General features: G+C 52.9%; 5 protein-coding genes across 5 annotated transcripts; 1 reads left to right on the top strand and 4 right to left on the bottom strand.

The window, feature by feature from the left end:
- Window positions 1–459: 459 nt before the first annotated feature.
- J4E88_008154 (uncharacterized protein) lies at window positions 460–2,082 on the bottom strand (the record flags this gene model as incomplete). The annotated part of the gene is made up of 1 exon (XM_049401767.1): window positions 460–2,082. One exon carries the CDS (start codon window positions 2,080–2,082, stop codon window positions 460–462), a length of 1,623 nt encoding a protein of 540 aa, XP_049252305.1.
- A 1,527-nt stretch (window positions 2,083–3,609) lies between these two features.
- Window positions 3,610–5,881, bottom strand: J4E88_008153 (uncharacterized protein; the record flags this gene model as incomplete). Its single annotated transcript, XM_049401766.1, has 2 exons — window positions 3,610–5,769; window positions 5,819–5,881. 2 exons carry the CDS (start codon window positions 5,879–5,881, stop codon window positions 3,610–3,612), a joined length of 2,223 nt encoding a protein of 740 aa, XP_049252304.1.
- A 372-nt stretch (window positions 5,882–6,253) lies between these two features.
- On the bottom strand, window positions 6,254–9,001 carry J4E88_008152 (uncharacterized protein; the record flags this gene model as incomplete). Its single annotated transcript, XM_049401765.1, has 1 exon — window positions 6,254–9,001. One exon carries the CDS (start codon window positions 8,999–9,001, stop codon window positions 6,254–6,256), a length of 2,748 nt encoding a protein of 915 aa, XP_049252303.1.
- A 3,155-nt stretch (window positions 9,002–12,156) lies between these two features.
- On the top strand, window positions 12,157–12,521 carry J4E88_008151 (uncharacterized protein; the record flags this gene model as incomplete). Its single annotated transcript, XM_049401764.1, has 2 exons — window positions 12,157–12,310; window positions 12,367–12,521. The coding sequence occupies 2 exons, from the start codon at window positions 12,157–12,159 to the stop codon at window positions 12,519–12,521; spliced, it is 309 nt and encodes a 102-aa protein (XP_049252302.1).
- Window positions 12,522–12,860: 339 nt separating this feature from the next.
- On the bottom strand, window positions 12,861–16,369 carry J4E88_008150 (uncharacterized protein; the record flags this gene model as incomplete). The annotated part of the gene is made up of 3 exons (XM_049401763.1): window positions 12,861–13,642; window positions 13,904–14,900; window positions 15,464–16,369. 3 exons carry the CDS (start codon window positions 16,367–16,369, stop codon window positions 12,861–12,863), a joined length of 2,685 nt encoding a protein of 894 aa, XP_049252301.1.
- Window positions 16,370–17,831: the final 1,462 nt, after the last annotated feature.

Here is a 17,831-nt window from a genome sequence, read left to right as displayed (position 1 = left end):
ACCCCGCATGTGTGCCACAGCGATCAAGTTTCCACATCTGACACGACAAGTCCATGCACTGGACTACGAGGACTGGTGACGATGGTGTTGACCCGGATCGGTGAACTCAGTGTTTGTTGTTCACTGAGTAATTTACTCCGTCGTTGGGATGATCATCTCAGTAAACAAGCATAGCCACAGTGTGGCGGTGTTGATCAAAGGATGGACTGGATATGGCTGAGATGATCAGTGCACAGCCACAGAGAGCTGAGAGATCAGCAAATGTAATAAGCCTAAACAAGTTCACCATGTGCAGGTCAAAGAGATTTGAAGTATGAAGAGTAAACATTAACACTGGTATCTGCCGCGGCCTAAACGCTAGAAATAAAAAACGCCGTGCAAATGCTATGCCCCAAACGCTACGCTATGCTATCGGATCGAATAGAATCCAAAACACTTTTTGTTGCCATGAAGCAATGTTTACAAGAACTTGTTGATCATCTTCTTCCAGCCACTGGCGGAAGATTCTTCCCAGGTCTCGCTAACTTCGTCCTCGAACTTGCCACTCAGGAGATCGGCTTCGGCGGGGTTGATGAACTTGCTCCTGGTAACGAGCTTGTGTCCAATGTAAAGTACGGCGAAGAGGATCAAACTGATGTATGCGATGAAGAAGTCCTCGACGCTCCATGGGACGAATGCGGTGAAACCTTGGGTGATGGTGATGATGGCGCAGAAAGTGACACCGTAGATGGCGAGTGGGCGGCCACCCCATGACTTGAATGGGAGGGTGTCACGGTCGATGTTCTGAGCCTTGAGCGCGCGCATGAAGCTGATGTGGCAGATCAAGACACAAGTCCAGGCGATGAAACCTGCGACGGAGACGATGTTGAGGAGCCAGTTGAAAGCTTCTCCACCGTTGGCGCTAAGATTCATGTAGGCAAGCAGACCCATGGCGCCGGTGACTGAGGTCGCCCAGTATGGGACACCTCGCTTGCTGGTAGCCTTGAGGAACGCAGGGGCACACTTCTCCTCCGCAAGACCGACGAGGATACGGCTGCCTGAGTAGACGTTGGAGCTGGCGGCTGAGAGAACGACGGTGAGCAAGATGGCGTTGAAGATATCGGGAAGAGCGGAGACTCCGGCGAGCTGGAAAGCAATAACCATAGGAGATGAGCCGGCGTTGGTGTCGCCAATTTGAAGAGCCTCGTTGTCGTAGGGGACCAGAATGCCAACGAAGAAGATGGTGAAGACGAAAAGGGTGAAAATGCTCCAGAAGGTCTTTCGGATAGCCGAAGGCATGGTGACACGGGGGTTCGCGGACTCTCCAGCACCAATAGCGCAGAGCTCAGTACCCTGGTATGCGAAACCAGCCTGGATGAGGACAGCCCAGAAACCGACGAACTTGGCAACAGGGCCCTCGGCGAGGTATGGAGCGAAAGCACCGGGAGAGTTCCAGTACTGGAAGCCAATGTAGCCTTGTGCGCCGACACCAGCGTTCATGCAGATGGCGTAGATCCAGAAACCGACAAGGGCAACGACCTTGATGAGAGCAAACCAGAATTCGAATTCACCGAAAATGTCAACGGGCAAGAAGTTGACGGCGGTGATCGGTACCCAGAAAATGGTGATGAAGATGCCGATGCTGAGATCCGAGTCCCACCATTGGATGATAAGTCCAGCGGCGGTGAGTTCGAGTGCGTATGTGATGGACCACGAAAACCAGTAAATCCAGCCCATGGAAAATCCTAGCGAGGGGTCGACGAAGCGGGCAGCGTATTGTGTGAATGCACCGGAAATAGGCAGGTAGGTAGCCATCTCAGCCAAACTGAGCATGACGGAGTAGACCAGAGTACCGACGAAAACGTAAGCCAGGAGCGCGCCAGCAGGACCGGCAGTAGCGATGGAACCTCCGCTAGCAATGAAGACTCCGGTTCCTACAGTACCGCCGATGGCGACGAACTGCAAGTGTCGGGATGAAAGCTTGCGCTGAAGCTCATCCTTGGGGGGAGCGGCCTGCTTCTCGACGTCGCTCGAAGAGTGCGGAACCGACTTGTCCGACCGCTGGTCCATCTTGGGCGTGATTTCCTCAGAGGCGGATGCCATATTGGTGGTGGTATTGGCGAAGGACCCTGGGGTGGGGCTTGAGGTTCAAAGTAAGAACAACAACGACGAAGCTGTGATGTATACGATAGATGTCAAGTGCGCAAGAGCCAGGGACGAAAACGATATTTCAATCAAACCACGGTTACCCACCACTCCAGAAAGTGGAGTCATAGCGCAAGACTCCATGAGCCATCATGTTAGCCGTCGGCGTACTCCACGCTCTGGAAAGCCAGTCGACCGTCCAAATTTTCATCGTCGGTCCACTTGGCGGGCAACAGAGTCGTTTTGCCGCGCAAGATGCAGAAGTTGAACCGTGACAGTAGCATGATCGAAATTTTCGAGCCAGGATCACGTCGGCTACGAGCGGGTCGGCGCCGCCAGTTCGCGTCGCCTTGAGCGCGACAGGCCAAGCGGCAATGCTTATCGCGGGATTACCGTGTGGAATGTGTAGCTTTGCCGTTCCGTATGTTCCCAGCAGAAAAATTCTGCAGCTTAGCAGTATCTTTTTTGGGGTACTTTGTGGCGGCGGACGCGTTTCGGGAATAGCGAGAGGGCCGGCCCTTCATCGGGTCACGGCCTTGGCGCTGGCCGTGTCAGACTTCATCCATCGGGAAACCTCATCAGGCCTATCATGACTCCGTCGCATGTCACCGCATTCAGCTCACCCCTTTCCCCAGCCGGTGGTTGTAGATATCTGCTTTGGTCATGCTGAGTCAAATGCCGCAGACTTTTATTTGCATGGCCTGAAGGCGCATCACGCTCTACTTAGGTAGTGTTATTACCAGATCTGTTCGCGCGACTGTCACATCGTGAGAGCCCAGTTCCTGCACATCTCATGCGACCAGTGGAAGCAACCAGCCAGCATAGCAAGCTATCGATACCGCCTATACGTCCAGGACGCATACAAAAATCCGATGGAGTCTACCATCTCACGCGGCTAAGAGGTTTCAACATCAGGCGCGTTGACAACTAGCTTTCTCATCGCAGCATCATCATCGACGTCGAAAGCAACACGTACTATTAGTCACGTACCGAACGTGGCATAAAACTATACCCCAGGTTCTTCAGCCTTATGCACTCCAGGACGAGCCCAAGTGTGGTGCTACCGTTGCGCTGAGACATGGGAGCCGGGACCCAGCCGAGCGCTCGCCGGACTGTCCTGGCAGAATCCGGGGACGTGTCTGACTTTTCATGTGATCTGGGGAAGATTCGCCTTGTTGCTTGACTAGACCACTTGGCCTTGAGCTGAGACCCTCGTCTCGTTGCCACTGTGTCTTTTCACCACCGCATTGTCGTACATGATCGGACACACATTAAATGTAAATCGCATGGATATCTCGGTACATATCATCTAGTCTTACTGCCGATGAGGCAGCCTGATTCGTGGATCGATTCGCTTACATGTCTAGATGTGGAGAAATTGGGACAGGTACACTAATATTACCACACTGCGGCGCTCAAGCACGATGCTCACTTCACCTCGATAACGAAGCGCTGTGAGCTCCTCAAGACTCCCAACTGACGCGCTCACTCGTCATCTTCGTAGTCCATCTCTTCGTCTTCGTCCTCATCCTCGTCGTCGTATCGGTCTTCGTCCTCTCCATCATCCTCATCACCATCCATCCCACTAGTGTTCTTCAACTCATCCAAGTCCCACACACTATCCGGCAACCCCACAATTCCCACATCTCTCTTCACAGTGATGATTCCGAACTCCTCGACGCCGCAGAAGCCTCCCCTCTGACTCTTGCCAAAAAATCCCACGATGATCTCATCGGGGCTGGGTGTCAGCCTCACAATGTCCGAGTCACGCCTCGCGTTGAGCTCACCCGCGCTGGTACCGTCGCTAAGATGTAGCCTCACACCATCCCTAGGGATGACTTCAACGGAACTAATCTCCACCCCCTCGGGAAGACGTATCTTCTCGGAAGCGTGACCGCCGAACTGGTGTTTGCGGCCGTATGTACGCATGGGTCCCCAGTGACTTGTGTGACCGTCTGCATACTTCACCACGCCGCCATCCCACAAACATCCGACCCTTAGATCGATGGAAACGGCGCGGTGCAGGTTTCCATCCTTGCCCTTCTCATGAAGGAGCTGCGCCCATTCGTACCGACGAGTATCGGACTCATCGGGGAAGGCGAGGCGCTTGGCGAGTCGGATCTCGGAGCCTGGGATACGGATGTATGATCTGCTGGCGAGGAGTTTCCAAACGTTGCCGATGTTGGTCTCTTTTCCATTGTAGGCGAGGATGTTGAGATGGAGGGCTTGGGATCGATCGAAACGCTCTTCGAGAGAGGATTCCGTATACTCAATGCGCTTCGGTGCGTTGTGAGTCCAGCCGAGGGGCTGGGATGTCTCTGTACGGTTGAAAGTAAAACGTACGATACCGCTGCTTGAGCTGATGACGAGCTTTGTCGGGCTTTCAGCATCGGTGTGCTCAGCGTGGGCCCCGGGTGAAGCATGTCGTTCTTCGTTGCTGATTGCGGGGTCGATGGGCAGGCGGAAATGGGGCAGCATGCGGAAGGAGAGCGCATCAGCTAGATTCCAACGAGCATTGTTAGGTGTGTTGTGAGGGTCCACAAGTACGCCTTCTGTTTTGAGGTGGCCAGAGTACGCGGTCATAGGGAGAAAGTTTTTGGGCCAGTCTTGCGCATATCCACGCTCCATGATGCCAGAGCGATGAGGCGATCCGAATGCGTGACCGATTTCATGGAGGAAAGCGCCTTGGCCGATGGCGCATGCTTCCCACATGGTGTCGCACTGGCCGTTGTCATTGCCTACTTTGTCTCCAGGTGCACGGACGTCTGTGAGACAGCTTGTGACTTCTTCCAAGAAGCGCGGCCAGGAGTAGGTCAGGTGGCTACCGAACATACCCAGTGAGATTCCGTCAGGGTTATAGCAACCAAGAGCTGCGTGTCCGAGAATCAGCTTCTGCGAGATACTGTAGTGTGAGTCCAAGATCAACCCAGCAACGATGGGTCGGGCATTGGAAGCGAAAGGACCTCCTTGCTCCTTGAGCGCATCCAAAAACCAGTCGAACAAGTCATTGTCACGACGTGCAGTAGGGTTTTGTTGTGCGACCTCTTTGTTGCGAATTTCCTTGACAGTCCTGGAAGAGCGAATAATGTTGACCTTGGCAGTCGATCGCATGGCACCTTCGCTGTCGAGAGTCTCTTCAGCGCGCGCATTGAGGAAGTCGCGACTAATCGTGTCCGCGGTCCACTCCTCATCCAGCCTGAACGATCGACGCCCAGCACCTTGCAGCCTCAAGTCTTCCGCGGTCATAGCTTGCCACATGTAAGCCGCCATGCGCAGCTTGGCAATAGCTGCATCAAGGTCTGAGTGCGCCGAAGATATCCCAGCGGCCTTTGAGGGTGGACAGTCGATGAGGCATGGCGAGTCTGCGGCGACCATGATAGCGAGGTGAAGAGGCGGGTACTGCAAGAGCGGGATGTAGTTGACGTTTAACTCGATGGTGTGTTCAAGGCAGTCGTTGCAGACGTAGGCAAATTCCAGGACGTTCTGCCCTGGCGAGAGCATAACGAGAGCCTTGAAGTTACCGCCTGCTATCGGCCACGTCTGCTCGGGAAAGGAGTCGGCCTTGTTTGCACCTTTGGTAGCAACATGGATGTAACTCCCTTCAGCAGCGGTAAGCGCATAGGTACCCGTGACTAGGAGACAGCGCTGTCGTACGTGTTAATTTTAGACAGTCAACATAGGAATTGCACCATACCTGATGGATGGTTTCACCGTCTGTGACGTTGGTGATGTTGAGAGGGGTTGAAATTGGTGCCATTCTGATGGGATCGGAGGACTGTTGGTAGTGTGTTTCGGTGATGTTATTCGGGAATGGGAATATAATATGAACACTTGTCAAGAGAAGTCGCGATGCATCTGGAATGTTATTTTCATGTCTTCTTACTGTGAGTTTTATATTCCATTTCAAACGCCCGTGAGCAAGGCTGCAACTCCTTACTATGTTGTGGCTTTCAGGCAGCCGTCCCAAAACGGCTAGTCTCAGGGTGCTGCCTCGTCGAGGATGCTGGGTAATGTCTTTCACGTAACGTCACCATAACAACTCGCATACTGAGAAGCGTGACACTCCTAAAGGTTTGAAGCATAGGGTGATTACGCGCGATGCAAAATACGCTGAGATTTCGATGATGCGTTACATCACCATGCACTGGTCGGCCGCGCCACCCGTAATCATCGAACTCATGGCTTGCATCGCCCGAGCTTGGAACATCTCTTGCAAATCGGCATTCCCGGCTGTGACCTCGGCCTGTGCGGCAGCGGCCGCAAAATTATCCTTCCTCTGTTGTCTGTGCTCCTGCGACCAACCTTTGTACAAGTTGTCCACATTCAAAGGTCCATCATCCGTAAAGAGCCTGGCGGCTCCTTTGTGGTACTTCGTCAAATCCTTCAAGCATACCTCGCTTTGCGCGCACTCATAGTTTTCTTCCTGTCGCCGTAGATGATTGCGCATCGCTCTGCGCGCTATGTCCATGAACCGAGGATATTTCCCTTCGATTAGGGATGTAGTGATGATGGTATTCGCTGCATGTTGCGGCGATCGTCCGGTTTCTGAGAAAGACGGATCCCAAGCTGGGTCGTTCTCGAGCGCTGTGTAGATGGCTTTCCACGTATCCGAGCATTGCCGCTGCATCAACGTTCCGTTGAAATAAAGATCTGGCAAGTCAGCCTGCAGCCAGAAAGCAAAATGTTCCAGAATAGCAACAGATGTGAGTCCGTCTCTGCCGTTAATAGGCTCCAGTTTTAGTCCCTGCTGCTCTTGAGAGGCTTGCATCGCGCGCGCGAGACGGCCACGGGTTGCATCAGGAGCAGAAGCTTCGAGAAGTGCCGTAGTAATGGCGTCGATTCTCCCATTAAAGGCTCCACCGGGTATCTTCTTGATCCAACAGCCACTAGCACCGCGCGGCAAGTAGACAGTTTCTCCAAACACGGTTGCATCTCTGAACAGTCGAGACTTGTTAGTGGGATCATATCTAGGCCGGCCTAGATCTCCACGGCTAAGGTCCAGACGATCAAAGGTATATGATTGCACCTGCTTGAGCGTGGGCTGGCCAGTAGCAAGATCGAAGAGAGTCCGTGCTTCCTCGGGCGACTCGGGTGGTCTCTTGATCAACACGTATCGGGGATCCTGGCTGAAGAGCATGAACTCCATGTCGGGCCACACTGGGTCGGAAGGGCTTCTCAGCTGTGTCCCCATATAAACATGAGCCATGAAAAGAAGAGAACATGAAGTTGCTTCGTGTGACAGGCCAGCTGCGTGCCAGTGAACGAGAAAGTGGTACTTCAACATGCCGTTGAGCAAAGGATGGTGCTTATATATGTAGAACGCTTTTTTCTTCATCATCCCGAAGATGGGGTGTCCATTGACCTTTGGATCTTGCGCAAGCTGTTGCCATTGTTCGGCAAATCCGTCATGGTTGGCCCAGGGACTGATGTCGTTGTATGCTTCTCTGAAAGGTTTGTAACATTCATCTTGGATATTGTCTGGCATCATCGGATCCTCCCAGTTGTTCGTAATGGCCTGTTCTACTCCCATTAGGTGGTTCAGGTAGACCTGAAGTTCAAAATGTGGTCGGTTGGTCATCTCGCCCATGATGTCTTGCGAGTCGAAATGAAGCTGGACGCCATATGTAAGCCACATTGGGATTTTGTGCTCGGTGAACATGTCCAATAGACCTTTGGAGACCATGTCCAGCAGTGGTGGGCGTTTGGCTGCTTTGGCGACGATCCGCATGATTTGGGCAAGTTCGATTGCTCTGAATGTTCGATTGTGAATGTTGGCATCGCCGAAGTCCTTTGGCATCACTTGCGGAATCGAGTTCTTTTTTGTCATGTGCTTGTGGAGGTAGAACTTCAAGCCAGCGAAGACCGGCCAGAAGTCGAAATGTGCTTCACTCTGGGCGTCCGCTGTAACGCCAAGCCTGGTGGAAGGCTTTGCAATCTCCGCGAGAGACCACCTGTGCATATCCTCGTGGTTGTTGTAAAAAAGAACGGCGGGGAGCGTCCAGACCGGGTACTCCGTAACTGGATATTTCTTCGGTCGTGTTACTAGCAAGTCGAACTTCGCCTCCGCACTTTGAGCAAGCTTAATAGCCGTATCCGTGGTCATGGCTGCCACAATCAAGTCGACTTTGCCGTTCTTGTATTTCTGCCAGTTGTCACGGACCACCTCCCTCATGTCCTGTTGTTCCTGTAGCATAAGCGCAACAGCAATCCAGAAGTCGTCCTCTTTGTCTTCCTCAGCTTCCTCGAGCGTGACATTAGATACGTCAGGGAGTGTATCTTCGGCAATATCTTCCTCGTCGGCTAGTGCCACGAGCTCATCAACGGTCAGCCCCGCGAAGCGATTGCGTGACGATAAGTCAGCCACACTAGTAGCGGAACCATTGTTGCGTGCGATTTCTGGTCCGCCCGACCCGAGGAACGGCTTGAGGGATGCGAAGGTGTCCTCGAGAACCTTGATGAAGTATTCGTGCCGCAGGTCACTGTTCGTATCCGGGTTGACTTTCGCCTTGTACCATTGCGAGACCTTCCGACGTGTCTGAATGGCGCGACTGAAGTGCCTGCATAAAGCAACAGGGACCATAATTTCAGACTCTGCTTCTTCTCCAGCTTTTGCTATCGCTTCTGCCATGGGTACAAAGTCCGATACTCCGAGTTGGTATACTGTGCCACCACCTCCACCTTTCGCATTCTGGTTGCCTTTCCTGCCCGCGCCCTTTTTCGACTTAGATCTCGACTTTGTCTGTTTTTGTTCTTTCGTTTTGACTTCGAAGCCGATGAACGCGGCGGTTTCGGCAATCCATCCTGCAATGTATTCGGTGGCTCGCTTGTACAAGGTGTACTTGGCGAGGAAGGTCTGTGGCTCGTTGAGACCCGACATGACGTGAGCCGATTCGAGGCAGAGAAGCGCTCGATGTTCGCGTTCTGTAATGGGTGGGGTGCCTGAGTGCGATGTTGATGGTACCTGGTGCTGCCGCAGCTCGTATAGCTCCAAATGAGAAGGCGGGCAAACCCTGCCGAGCGCCGCTAGACCTAATTCCCACTACACGTGATCCCAGAAAAGCGGGGCACAGAACTATCAGCGAGCGCGACCCATAACGGCCCGAATCGATTCAAACACTCAACTACGCCTCAAGTCCATTGGGAAAAAACAGCGTAATGTCAACGCAGTCGTTGTATGGATGCGAAGCGGATTATCAAAATGATGAGATTGTTGCAATGTGCATAAAACGTATCCTATTTTTGAGTGCCTAGGTATGCTCGACATCCTGATCAGAAGCTGCCTATGAAAAGAGAGCTTCGGGACCTCAAAACCAACTGCTGTACTCTTTTGTTAAGCTCATCCTACTTGATTCTTCGTTGTGATATAGCGATAAATCATGGTAAGTCCATTAGATTATCTTCTCATCGACGATCGTTCCTAGGCTTCTAGGTCAGGTGTATACCTAGGTAATCACGACAGGATGCAAGCTCCTCAGCGATAGTTTTTGCGACGCCTTCATTCAGAGTCTTGGAGTCACCCAAACCACCGATGGTGATTTGGAACTTGCAGAGGCAAATATGGTCGAAAGCGGAATCTGAAGAAACCTCACTTGCGGTTGTTGCAAGCAATTTTGACAAAGAGAGAGAACAGGGCTGTTTCTATAGCAGGAAGCGCAGTAGGTATCAGTACCCGCAAGCACAGTTTGAGTAGCGGTGAAGGACGCCATCTACAAATCTCTACATGTACTCTGGTAGTCGCCAAAAAGGTTATTAGAATTGTCAAATAAGCGGTCAGATGCTGCTACTGTAGTCTGTAATCGGCTATCGTCGTCCACTTTGCTATGGTGTTGGTTCGAGATCTTAGTCGCGCCGTAGCGGCATCGTGGCGTTTGTAGACCCGACCAAGCGCCAGATCAATCAAACTCAAAGTTGACATTCACGCCGTCGAATGTAGTGTTGTCTGTAGTAGCAGTCTGACTGCAGAGGTCGATTAGATTCTGACCCTGGGGTCATTCTAGAACAACATGAGGAGAGCGGTGACCGTTGGCGGGTGCCGAAGAGCTTCGGATCATGGCCGTGCCCCTTCCTGGTGTGTCGCAAATGTCCCTGGCACATCTGGCACATGGCCACCGTTCATCGCAATGCGCGAGCATCTCAGTACCATGGCGTCGCATTGCTTCTGGCCCTTCAACTACGCGCTGCATGTGCTGTACTTACCGCCTTGAGCTGTCACGTCCGCTCCTGAGTTTCGTCGACCCTGCGCCACCACACGCACTAGGCCATCAGCCTCGCCGCCCTCGCGTAAATAGGATGGCAGGATCGCGTGGAAGAATGCGTTTCGCCTCAAAGAATGCACTTCAGTTAAATGAAGTGTTTGTCGCGATTGGCTGCGCGATAGCAAAATGATGTAAATCGTCCTGCACGACTTGTTCAGATCTTGCTGCGTTGTCAGGAACCGGGTCTTTGTTGTGACGTAGATCGATGCAAGCGAGGTCGGCTGCTCGGGCTGTCACGCCAGGATCAGGCAAGGCGCGGTCAAGTGGGGCTTAACGGCCGCCTGGGCATGCAACGTTCCGTTCCATACATTTTCACAATGTCTCCTGAGAAATGCACCTGCTTTCGTCGTTTAGGACCGAATGCGGGTCTCGTTGTGCTGACCAGATGTGTGCGAATGGCCTCATCCAAACTCTAACGGATATTACGGATGTAAATGTCAGCCTTAGGACAATTCGCACAATTTGACAGCCTTCGACGTTTGAACTCTGTGAGTACCTATAGATTCCCATCCTTGTGCTATATCAAACGCTAGCCGAACCATCACCAGGTTTTCCACCGTGTTACAGGGCTTCCTTGGAAGCTGGTTCTAGATTCCCATTCGCCAATACCCTTGCTAAACCCCTTAGCCCCACGTTTCGATCGCTTTTCTGGACTTCGTCACACCTACCTCTAGCATCATCGGATGGCGTATTGAGGCGCTTGAGTTCTTTGACAGCTGTTTGCCACACCTTGTCATGGGTCAGCTCTGGTAAATCTGCCGGTTGCTAAAGAAAGATTTTCAAGGTTGGAATGAACGCGTGGTGTGGGTGACGATGAAGCATCGCCTCCACCAAGTCGATCGGTCAAAGCAAGACGACAATCGTGTACACATTCTTACATTCGCATGAATACACTTTCATGCTAGGTGCCGTTCAGGCGGTCTACGCGCACTCAGACCACTCCCACAAGCGTTTGGCTTGGTGAACTTGAGGCTCGGAGATGAGCCTTATGCAGCGCCTGTGAACGAGCGCTCCGCTAGCCGGTACCCCAGCCTAGGGTACGTCACTGGCGCTGAAGCCTCAACTCGTGGAGGGTGTCCGTCCACCTTATGGCATAGTCTGGGGCAGCCACAAAACCCTATGAGAGGCTTTGACGTGGATAACGTGCATACAGCCAGGACACCCTGCAGCAAATGTACGCGCCAGGGGCAGCGAAAAGATGCCCAATGTGTAAGTATGTTCGCGTTCGACATCTGATCCCTGCCCTGAATGGCTATACCTCCGATATCGATCTACGTTCCACAGTATCCATTCTTCATGCGACAGCAACTCTAGCCGTGCAGGTTTCGAGATCAACAGCCCTAACGGATACTCCACCCTCGGTACCAACCAGTCAGCATGATCAGCCAGGTACCACAGAGCCAAACCAGCTGAGATCGACGTCATTCTTGGCCGGGTGCAGACTCGCCATGAAGAAGTTGGGGACGCCAGGTGGACCTGTCACCGTTATTTTGACCGTTATGGACGTGCGCTCCCGGCTGTCAGCTAATTCCCCTGGCGTCGATGACGATCGTAGCCTGGGTATGCCGGTGTTTGATGACGATGGCAATGTAATGAAGCGTGTACTTGGAATGAACCTTGAACAAGATGAGGACTGAGAAGGTATAAAGAGGGCAACGATGCGTCGACAATTGAACATCATCCAACACATTCAACTCACATCAACAACTCTACAACACCACTTCCAAACAACACTTCCTTCTTTCACAAGAACCAACCAACCCAACCAACCTTCAAAATGCAGTTCACCATCACCGCCATTGTTGCTTTCGCCGCCACCGCCGCCTTCGCTGCTCCCCTTGACGAGCGCCAGGTTGGCCTCTGCTCTTCCGGCAACCCCGTCTGCTGCGCTACCGATGTCCTGAACCTCGCCAACTTGGACTGCGCTCCTCGTACGTCCTTCCCATCCTCTTTCCAATCAAAGACATGATCACTAACATTCTCTCAGCTACCACCACCCCCACCAGCATCAACCAGTTCATCGACGGATGCGCTGAGTCCGGCCAGCAGGCCAAGTGCTGCCTCATCCCCATCCTCGGCCAGGCCCTCATCTGCTCCGACGTCAACCCCACTGCTGAGGCCCCCTCCAACTCCTCCGCATAAGCGCCTTTCGTCGCTTCTCATTCGGCATGGCGCGAATAATGTATATCCTCAACGATGGTCGTGCCTTGGTTTCTTAGACACATGTACAACATCTTCTTTCGATTGTTTTAGATAGGGAGTGAGCATTAATACACATTTCAGTTGTAATAATTAGTCTTGATATGGTGACATTGATGTGTTCTATGTATAACTGAAAAGACAAGAGAGGTGTTGAGGAATACAACCCATGTTGTGGGTGAAGTTTGAAACGGCGTGAAGTACCGAGGAGGCATTTGAAGACTGTGAGGCTGTCGGTATGACAGCTGATAATGGTGTGAGACGTATACAAGGACGTCGGACTCAAGGCTTTGCGATGTCTGGAAGCCATGTCGGCGCCATCTTCTCCCACAACTCCCTGAGAGGACGAGTCTTGTAATGCTTGTCTTCATCTTTCTTATTCTTGGAGTCGTACTGGTGACACAGCCAATCCCAGACCCCCTTTCGTCCGAAGACGTTCCGGTGAAAATACTGACAGGCTTGGTACCATTCGTCCCGAGCATCCCAATCTGCAACCTCTTGGCACTGATTGGTCATCTCGGCAGCGCGAGAGAGGCAAGCCGTCATGTTGCCCATTAACGGTGCCATCTCGAGTCCGTGCTCACGGAACAACGGGCATCCACGACCTTGGAGTCGGAGAACTACTGAAGCGCGTTTGAAGATTGGCGCCATTTTCTCAAGCTCCGTCTTCACATACGAGGCCATGATGAACTCTGGATGCTTCGTGGGTAACGAAAGAAGCTCTGGTATATTGAATGACCCTATGGTCGTACTGGCGGCTGCCTCGTTGGGCCATCTGAATCGATCCCACATGAGACGGACAAGCTGTTTCTCCGGCAGGCCAAACCAATCCTCATTGCTAAAGTCAATGAGGGCTGTTGCACCTTGGGCCACTATCGGCTGCTGGGGAGGTGCCTGTTGGATAGGCGCGGAGGTACTCGGTGCCTGTTGCGGCTGCGGAGCGATCGTGATGGCGGGAGCGGGGAGGTGCTTAGTGGTGGTGGGGATGGCGGACAGCGTCCCCATCTTAGGTGCTGAAGGGTCTTGCGTACTTGACGCGGGAGGCTGGGCTGGCTTGGGGATAACTGTGAGGTCATCAAGATAGTGTTCCAACCCCAACCAGATGGCAGTATCTCTGTACTGCTGAAGGAATGTTCGCAACCTCCCATCTTTTTCCTCTCGAATCTCCCACCCATATGGCCGAAATCAGCACCAGAACTCGACAATTGCGTCTTTCCAGATGAGGAAACCTGGGTGAAGGCCATAAAGCCCTCTTGGGAAGAATGGCATCAGGTGCATTTTCGCTGCGCCCATCAAAGCCAAGATTTGAGCCGCTGGTGCCTCACACCCGGCGTCAGTACCGATGGTACTTAGGAAGGACTTCATCTCAGCAACGATCAGATGCTTCTTATTCTCCACATCCCGCAAACCCCCTAACCGAGGGTCGATCGAGGGAGCTGATGGGAGGGTAGATGGGGTTTGTGTAGGAGTAGGGATGTATGTCGGAGGTAGCTCGACAACCTTATGGGCAGGCGCGATGACTACGTGGTCCTTCGTGGTAGTCGCTGTCGACTTCGTAGTGATTTGAGCCACTTCTGGCTTCGGTATGGTAGGTGCCGCGGCGACCTTCTCGTGCTCGGTAGACCTGTAGGCTGGTGATGGTTGCCTAGGTGCAGACCACCAGTGATCGCGCTCTTTGCGGCGGGTGTTTGCCCATGAAGTCGATAGCTGCGATACGGAATAGTGTGTCGGGTCGCGTCGATCGGAGTGTGCGAACGACTCGCCGGTGCCGCGGAAGTTGGTGAAGGGGAACTCGAACGGCGGAGGGTATGAAGAGGGCGCTGGCTCTGTAGGCGGTAGTGTGACGGGCGGCGGTGTGATGTGAGGGACGGTGGGAGTGACAGGGAGCTTCGTCTCTTGCGATTGTCCCTTTTCGGCAGGTTCGTGGGGGTGATCTTGGTCGGCCTCGGGATGAGGGCCTATCCAGTAGGTATACTTGATATGTACGTATAGGGCGAAGGTAAGGTAGACGCAGATGAGAAGTGAGATGAAGCGGAGGTAGAGGGGAACTCCTTCGAAGTTGTGGGTGAACTGATAGTAGACCTCCCAGCAAATCTCCCAGTATAGGTACGAGACGGCGATTTGGAGGCGGCGAACAATAAGCGGAAAGAACTCAGATGATGCGACGACGCGGCCGATGTCGAGGGCTACTAGCAAGAGAAAGCAAAGAAGGGCGATGGTGACAGTGCGCATCTTGTCGGTATAGCGTGCGGCGGGTGAGCTCGCAAAGTAGGGTATGATGAGGTTTTGGGTATCGTCAAATAGAAGAGCTTGTGTTGGTAGCTGCGATGGAAAAGAATTGGAGTGTTTGGTTTGGAAACTGAGAGCAATGAAGCAGGACGGGTGTTTTGAGGCTTTGTATCGCTTTGTGTGTGGGCGAAAGATATTTTGACTGCTATTGTGGCTGGGTCCGTGCCTACTGTTGGTCACCGTGGAAATGACGACGAGTTATTCTGAAAAAGCGGTGGTGAGTCGCGAATTGCGGTGCGGAGCGCTGAGCAAACGGAAGACTTGGCGCGATACCGGCGGTGGACGAGAAGTGAAAGGGACAGCGACAAGACGCGCTATTCGCCAGAACGCTATCATCAGCTACAAATGATGTGTTTGACTAGGATATCGTCCCATTAGAAGGAGAGACCCCCGGATCAAGGTGTCTATGAAGCATGGCGTTCGCTCAAGTCGATGGGAAAGACCATAGAAGTAATATCCAGTCAAAGCCGGAAGGTGAGTAGTTGACGAGACTTTACCTACAGATCCATATCGCAGTGTCGGTTCCGACTTCAAGGCCTCCGTCCAATCTGAAGATCTAAAGCTTTTGCGAGGATGTATAGCATCTCCAAACGTACGCACGCCACACCCTTCTCCTTACCCATGCGAACGGGGTTGCCCACGATAGCCTCTACTTCTATTCTCCGGTTCGATTGAACATCCTGAAGCATACTAGGTTCGATACCAGCGTCCGTCGGAATCCTGGCTTGCGCCCGGCTAAGCTGATTGTCCACCTGTTCCCGAGTGATTTCGTATCCATAGGCAGCTGCGATATCGCGAATCTCAAGCATCACGGCTAGTACAACACCGTCGGCCTCTTTCGAAGCAGTCAAAATATCTGTATCTTTGCTCAGAGCGAGAGCACACATGGGGTTCCAGGATGCATTGACGAGTAGTTTCATCCATCGCTTGTGCTGAACGTCCTCGTAGAATTCCGCTGTAGCACCGGCTGCTGTGACAAGTTCCGTGAAAGCTTTAGCACATTTACTTTGTGCAGAAGAGGGATAGGCTCCGACTTGAAGTTTCTCGACTTCACCGTGTTTGATGACGCCGGCTGGCCGTTGTGTCGCGGGCATGTAAACAACAGCGCTGATGATCGGGTTGTTTGGGTATGCCTTGAAGTATTCTTCCTCGATACCGACGCCATTTTGGATGAGTACGATAGCCGTGTGTCCAGGTGTGACAGCAGGAGCGATGAGCTTCGGCACCGTATCCGGGATAGCCTTGCTACAGACGATGATGTAGTCAAATGGATCTGATGATTGAGACGCTGCTTCTCCACAGTCTCGGACTACATCGGGTCTGAAATGGAGGTTTTGACCAAATATAGATGAATTGATGGTGAAGCCATCTCTCTTTACGACCTCATAATTCGAGCGGCAGACGGCGGTGGTCGCAGCTACCTTGCTGAGCAGGTACAGATATACTGTTCCGACGCTCCCGGCACCGAAAAGAAGGATCCTTGGCTGCGTCCCCGAAGACATGGTAGAACCTCAGTATTGAAGATGGTGTTGTGCGTAGCTCTCCTGCAGTGCGACATGGAGGATCGGATGGATGTCACAGTCATCCTGGCCCCACGGCTCTTTCCGTGGCCCCCAAATTTTCGCCGCGGAACGGGTACCCGCATTCTTCCCAAGCCAACTTGGCGCTCCTTTACAGACCATCAGTAAGCCATCTGCGGGAACAGTCAATCCTTCGTTGTATACTTGAAGCGGTCATTAATCCACAACGACAGGGGCCGTCTTACGTGTGGGCTCATTGCACGCGCGCAGGCTGTCGCGACAGCAGCAACATCTCAGAAGACGATCATCGCACACAACCAGATAGCATCCACTGTGATACAGCAGCACAGCTAATAGCCCCGAAAAAGATATCAATGCCTCAGCCGCACTGTGGGCCCGCAGGAACACAGCGTGGCTTTTCATGCAATCTGGAGCCTCGCCTCGATTCGCTGCCTACGTTACCCATGCCGCATCCTGCATGCCAGGTCAGGAAAGGAGTGGTCCGGCCTGTGAAGCTATGATGGATACGACCCCCAAGAGCTGGGCAACTAACTTCAGGTCGCCTTGCATGTTAGTGGTCGTCAGCTCCGTACACCAGCTGTAGTTATAACAGCTATGAGATGAACCGGCGCCCTCGTATTCTGGTTGTCTGCTTAGCCGCCCCGCCAAAGCCAATTTGCGGCTAACGTACCGCGCGCCGACGCGATGATGCATAACCTTCTCTTACTCCTCCTTACCGCACTCGCAGTGCGCGTTTTCGCGACGAGTCAGATAGCGCTCTTTGAGGACGATAACTGCCAAGAATCATTGCGAGGTTTGGAGGGTCCAAACGGCTATCCTAATGGCACCTGTACAGATCTTAGGCGCAATGGGCCTTACGGTAGCTTCCAGGTGGTTGGCCTGGACCCAGGATGCACAGGCATGTTACCTCACGAGATCTCAACGCGATAGCCTTGGAAGGCCATACTAACAATGCGCGCAGTCACCATTTACATGAACGATACGACCGTCGACATATGCTCCGGCTTCCAAGAAGAGATCCAACCGATCGACTGCTACAACTCGACCTTCGTATACTACAGTATCGACTTCTGCGACGCCGGCGCCATTGGTGAATCACCATCTGCCACATCCACGCCTACGCCTACATCGACCCCATCGTCCACACCACCTCCCTCGGGCTCCTCAGGCTTGTCGACGGGCGCGATAGCGGGGGCAGCAGTTGGAGGAGGCATAGGTCTGGGAGTAATAATTGGATTGGCGGTGTTCTTCATCATGAGGAGGCGGCATTCGTCGCGCCGACGAGAGATGTCAGGGTCTACGGAGCTTACCAGCGTGACGCCGTATGAGGTACACGCGAAGCACATTCAGGAGTTGGGACCAGGAGCGGTGGCATACAAACATGAACCTGTGGAGATTGCACAACCACCTGTGGAAATCGGGG

Source organism: Alternaria novae-zelandiae (assembly GCF_023758075.1).
Source record: "Alternaria novae-zelandiae strain BMP 2774 chromosome Unknown scaffold_18, whole genome shotgun sequence".
Lineage (NCBI taxonomy): Eukaryota > Fungi > Ascomycota > Dothideomycetes > Pleosporales > Pleosporaceae > Alternaria > Alternaria novae-zelandiae.
Note: the sequence above shows the minus strand (reverse complement) of the source record. Positions and strands in the feature narration are given on the sequence as shown.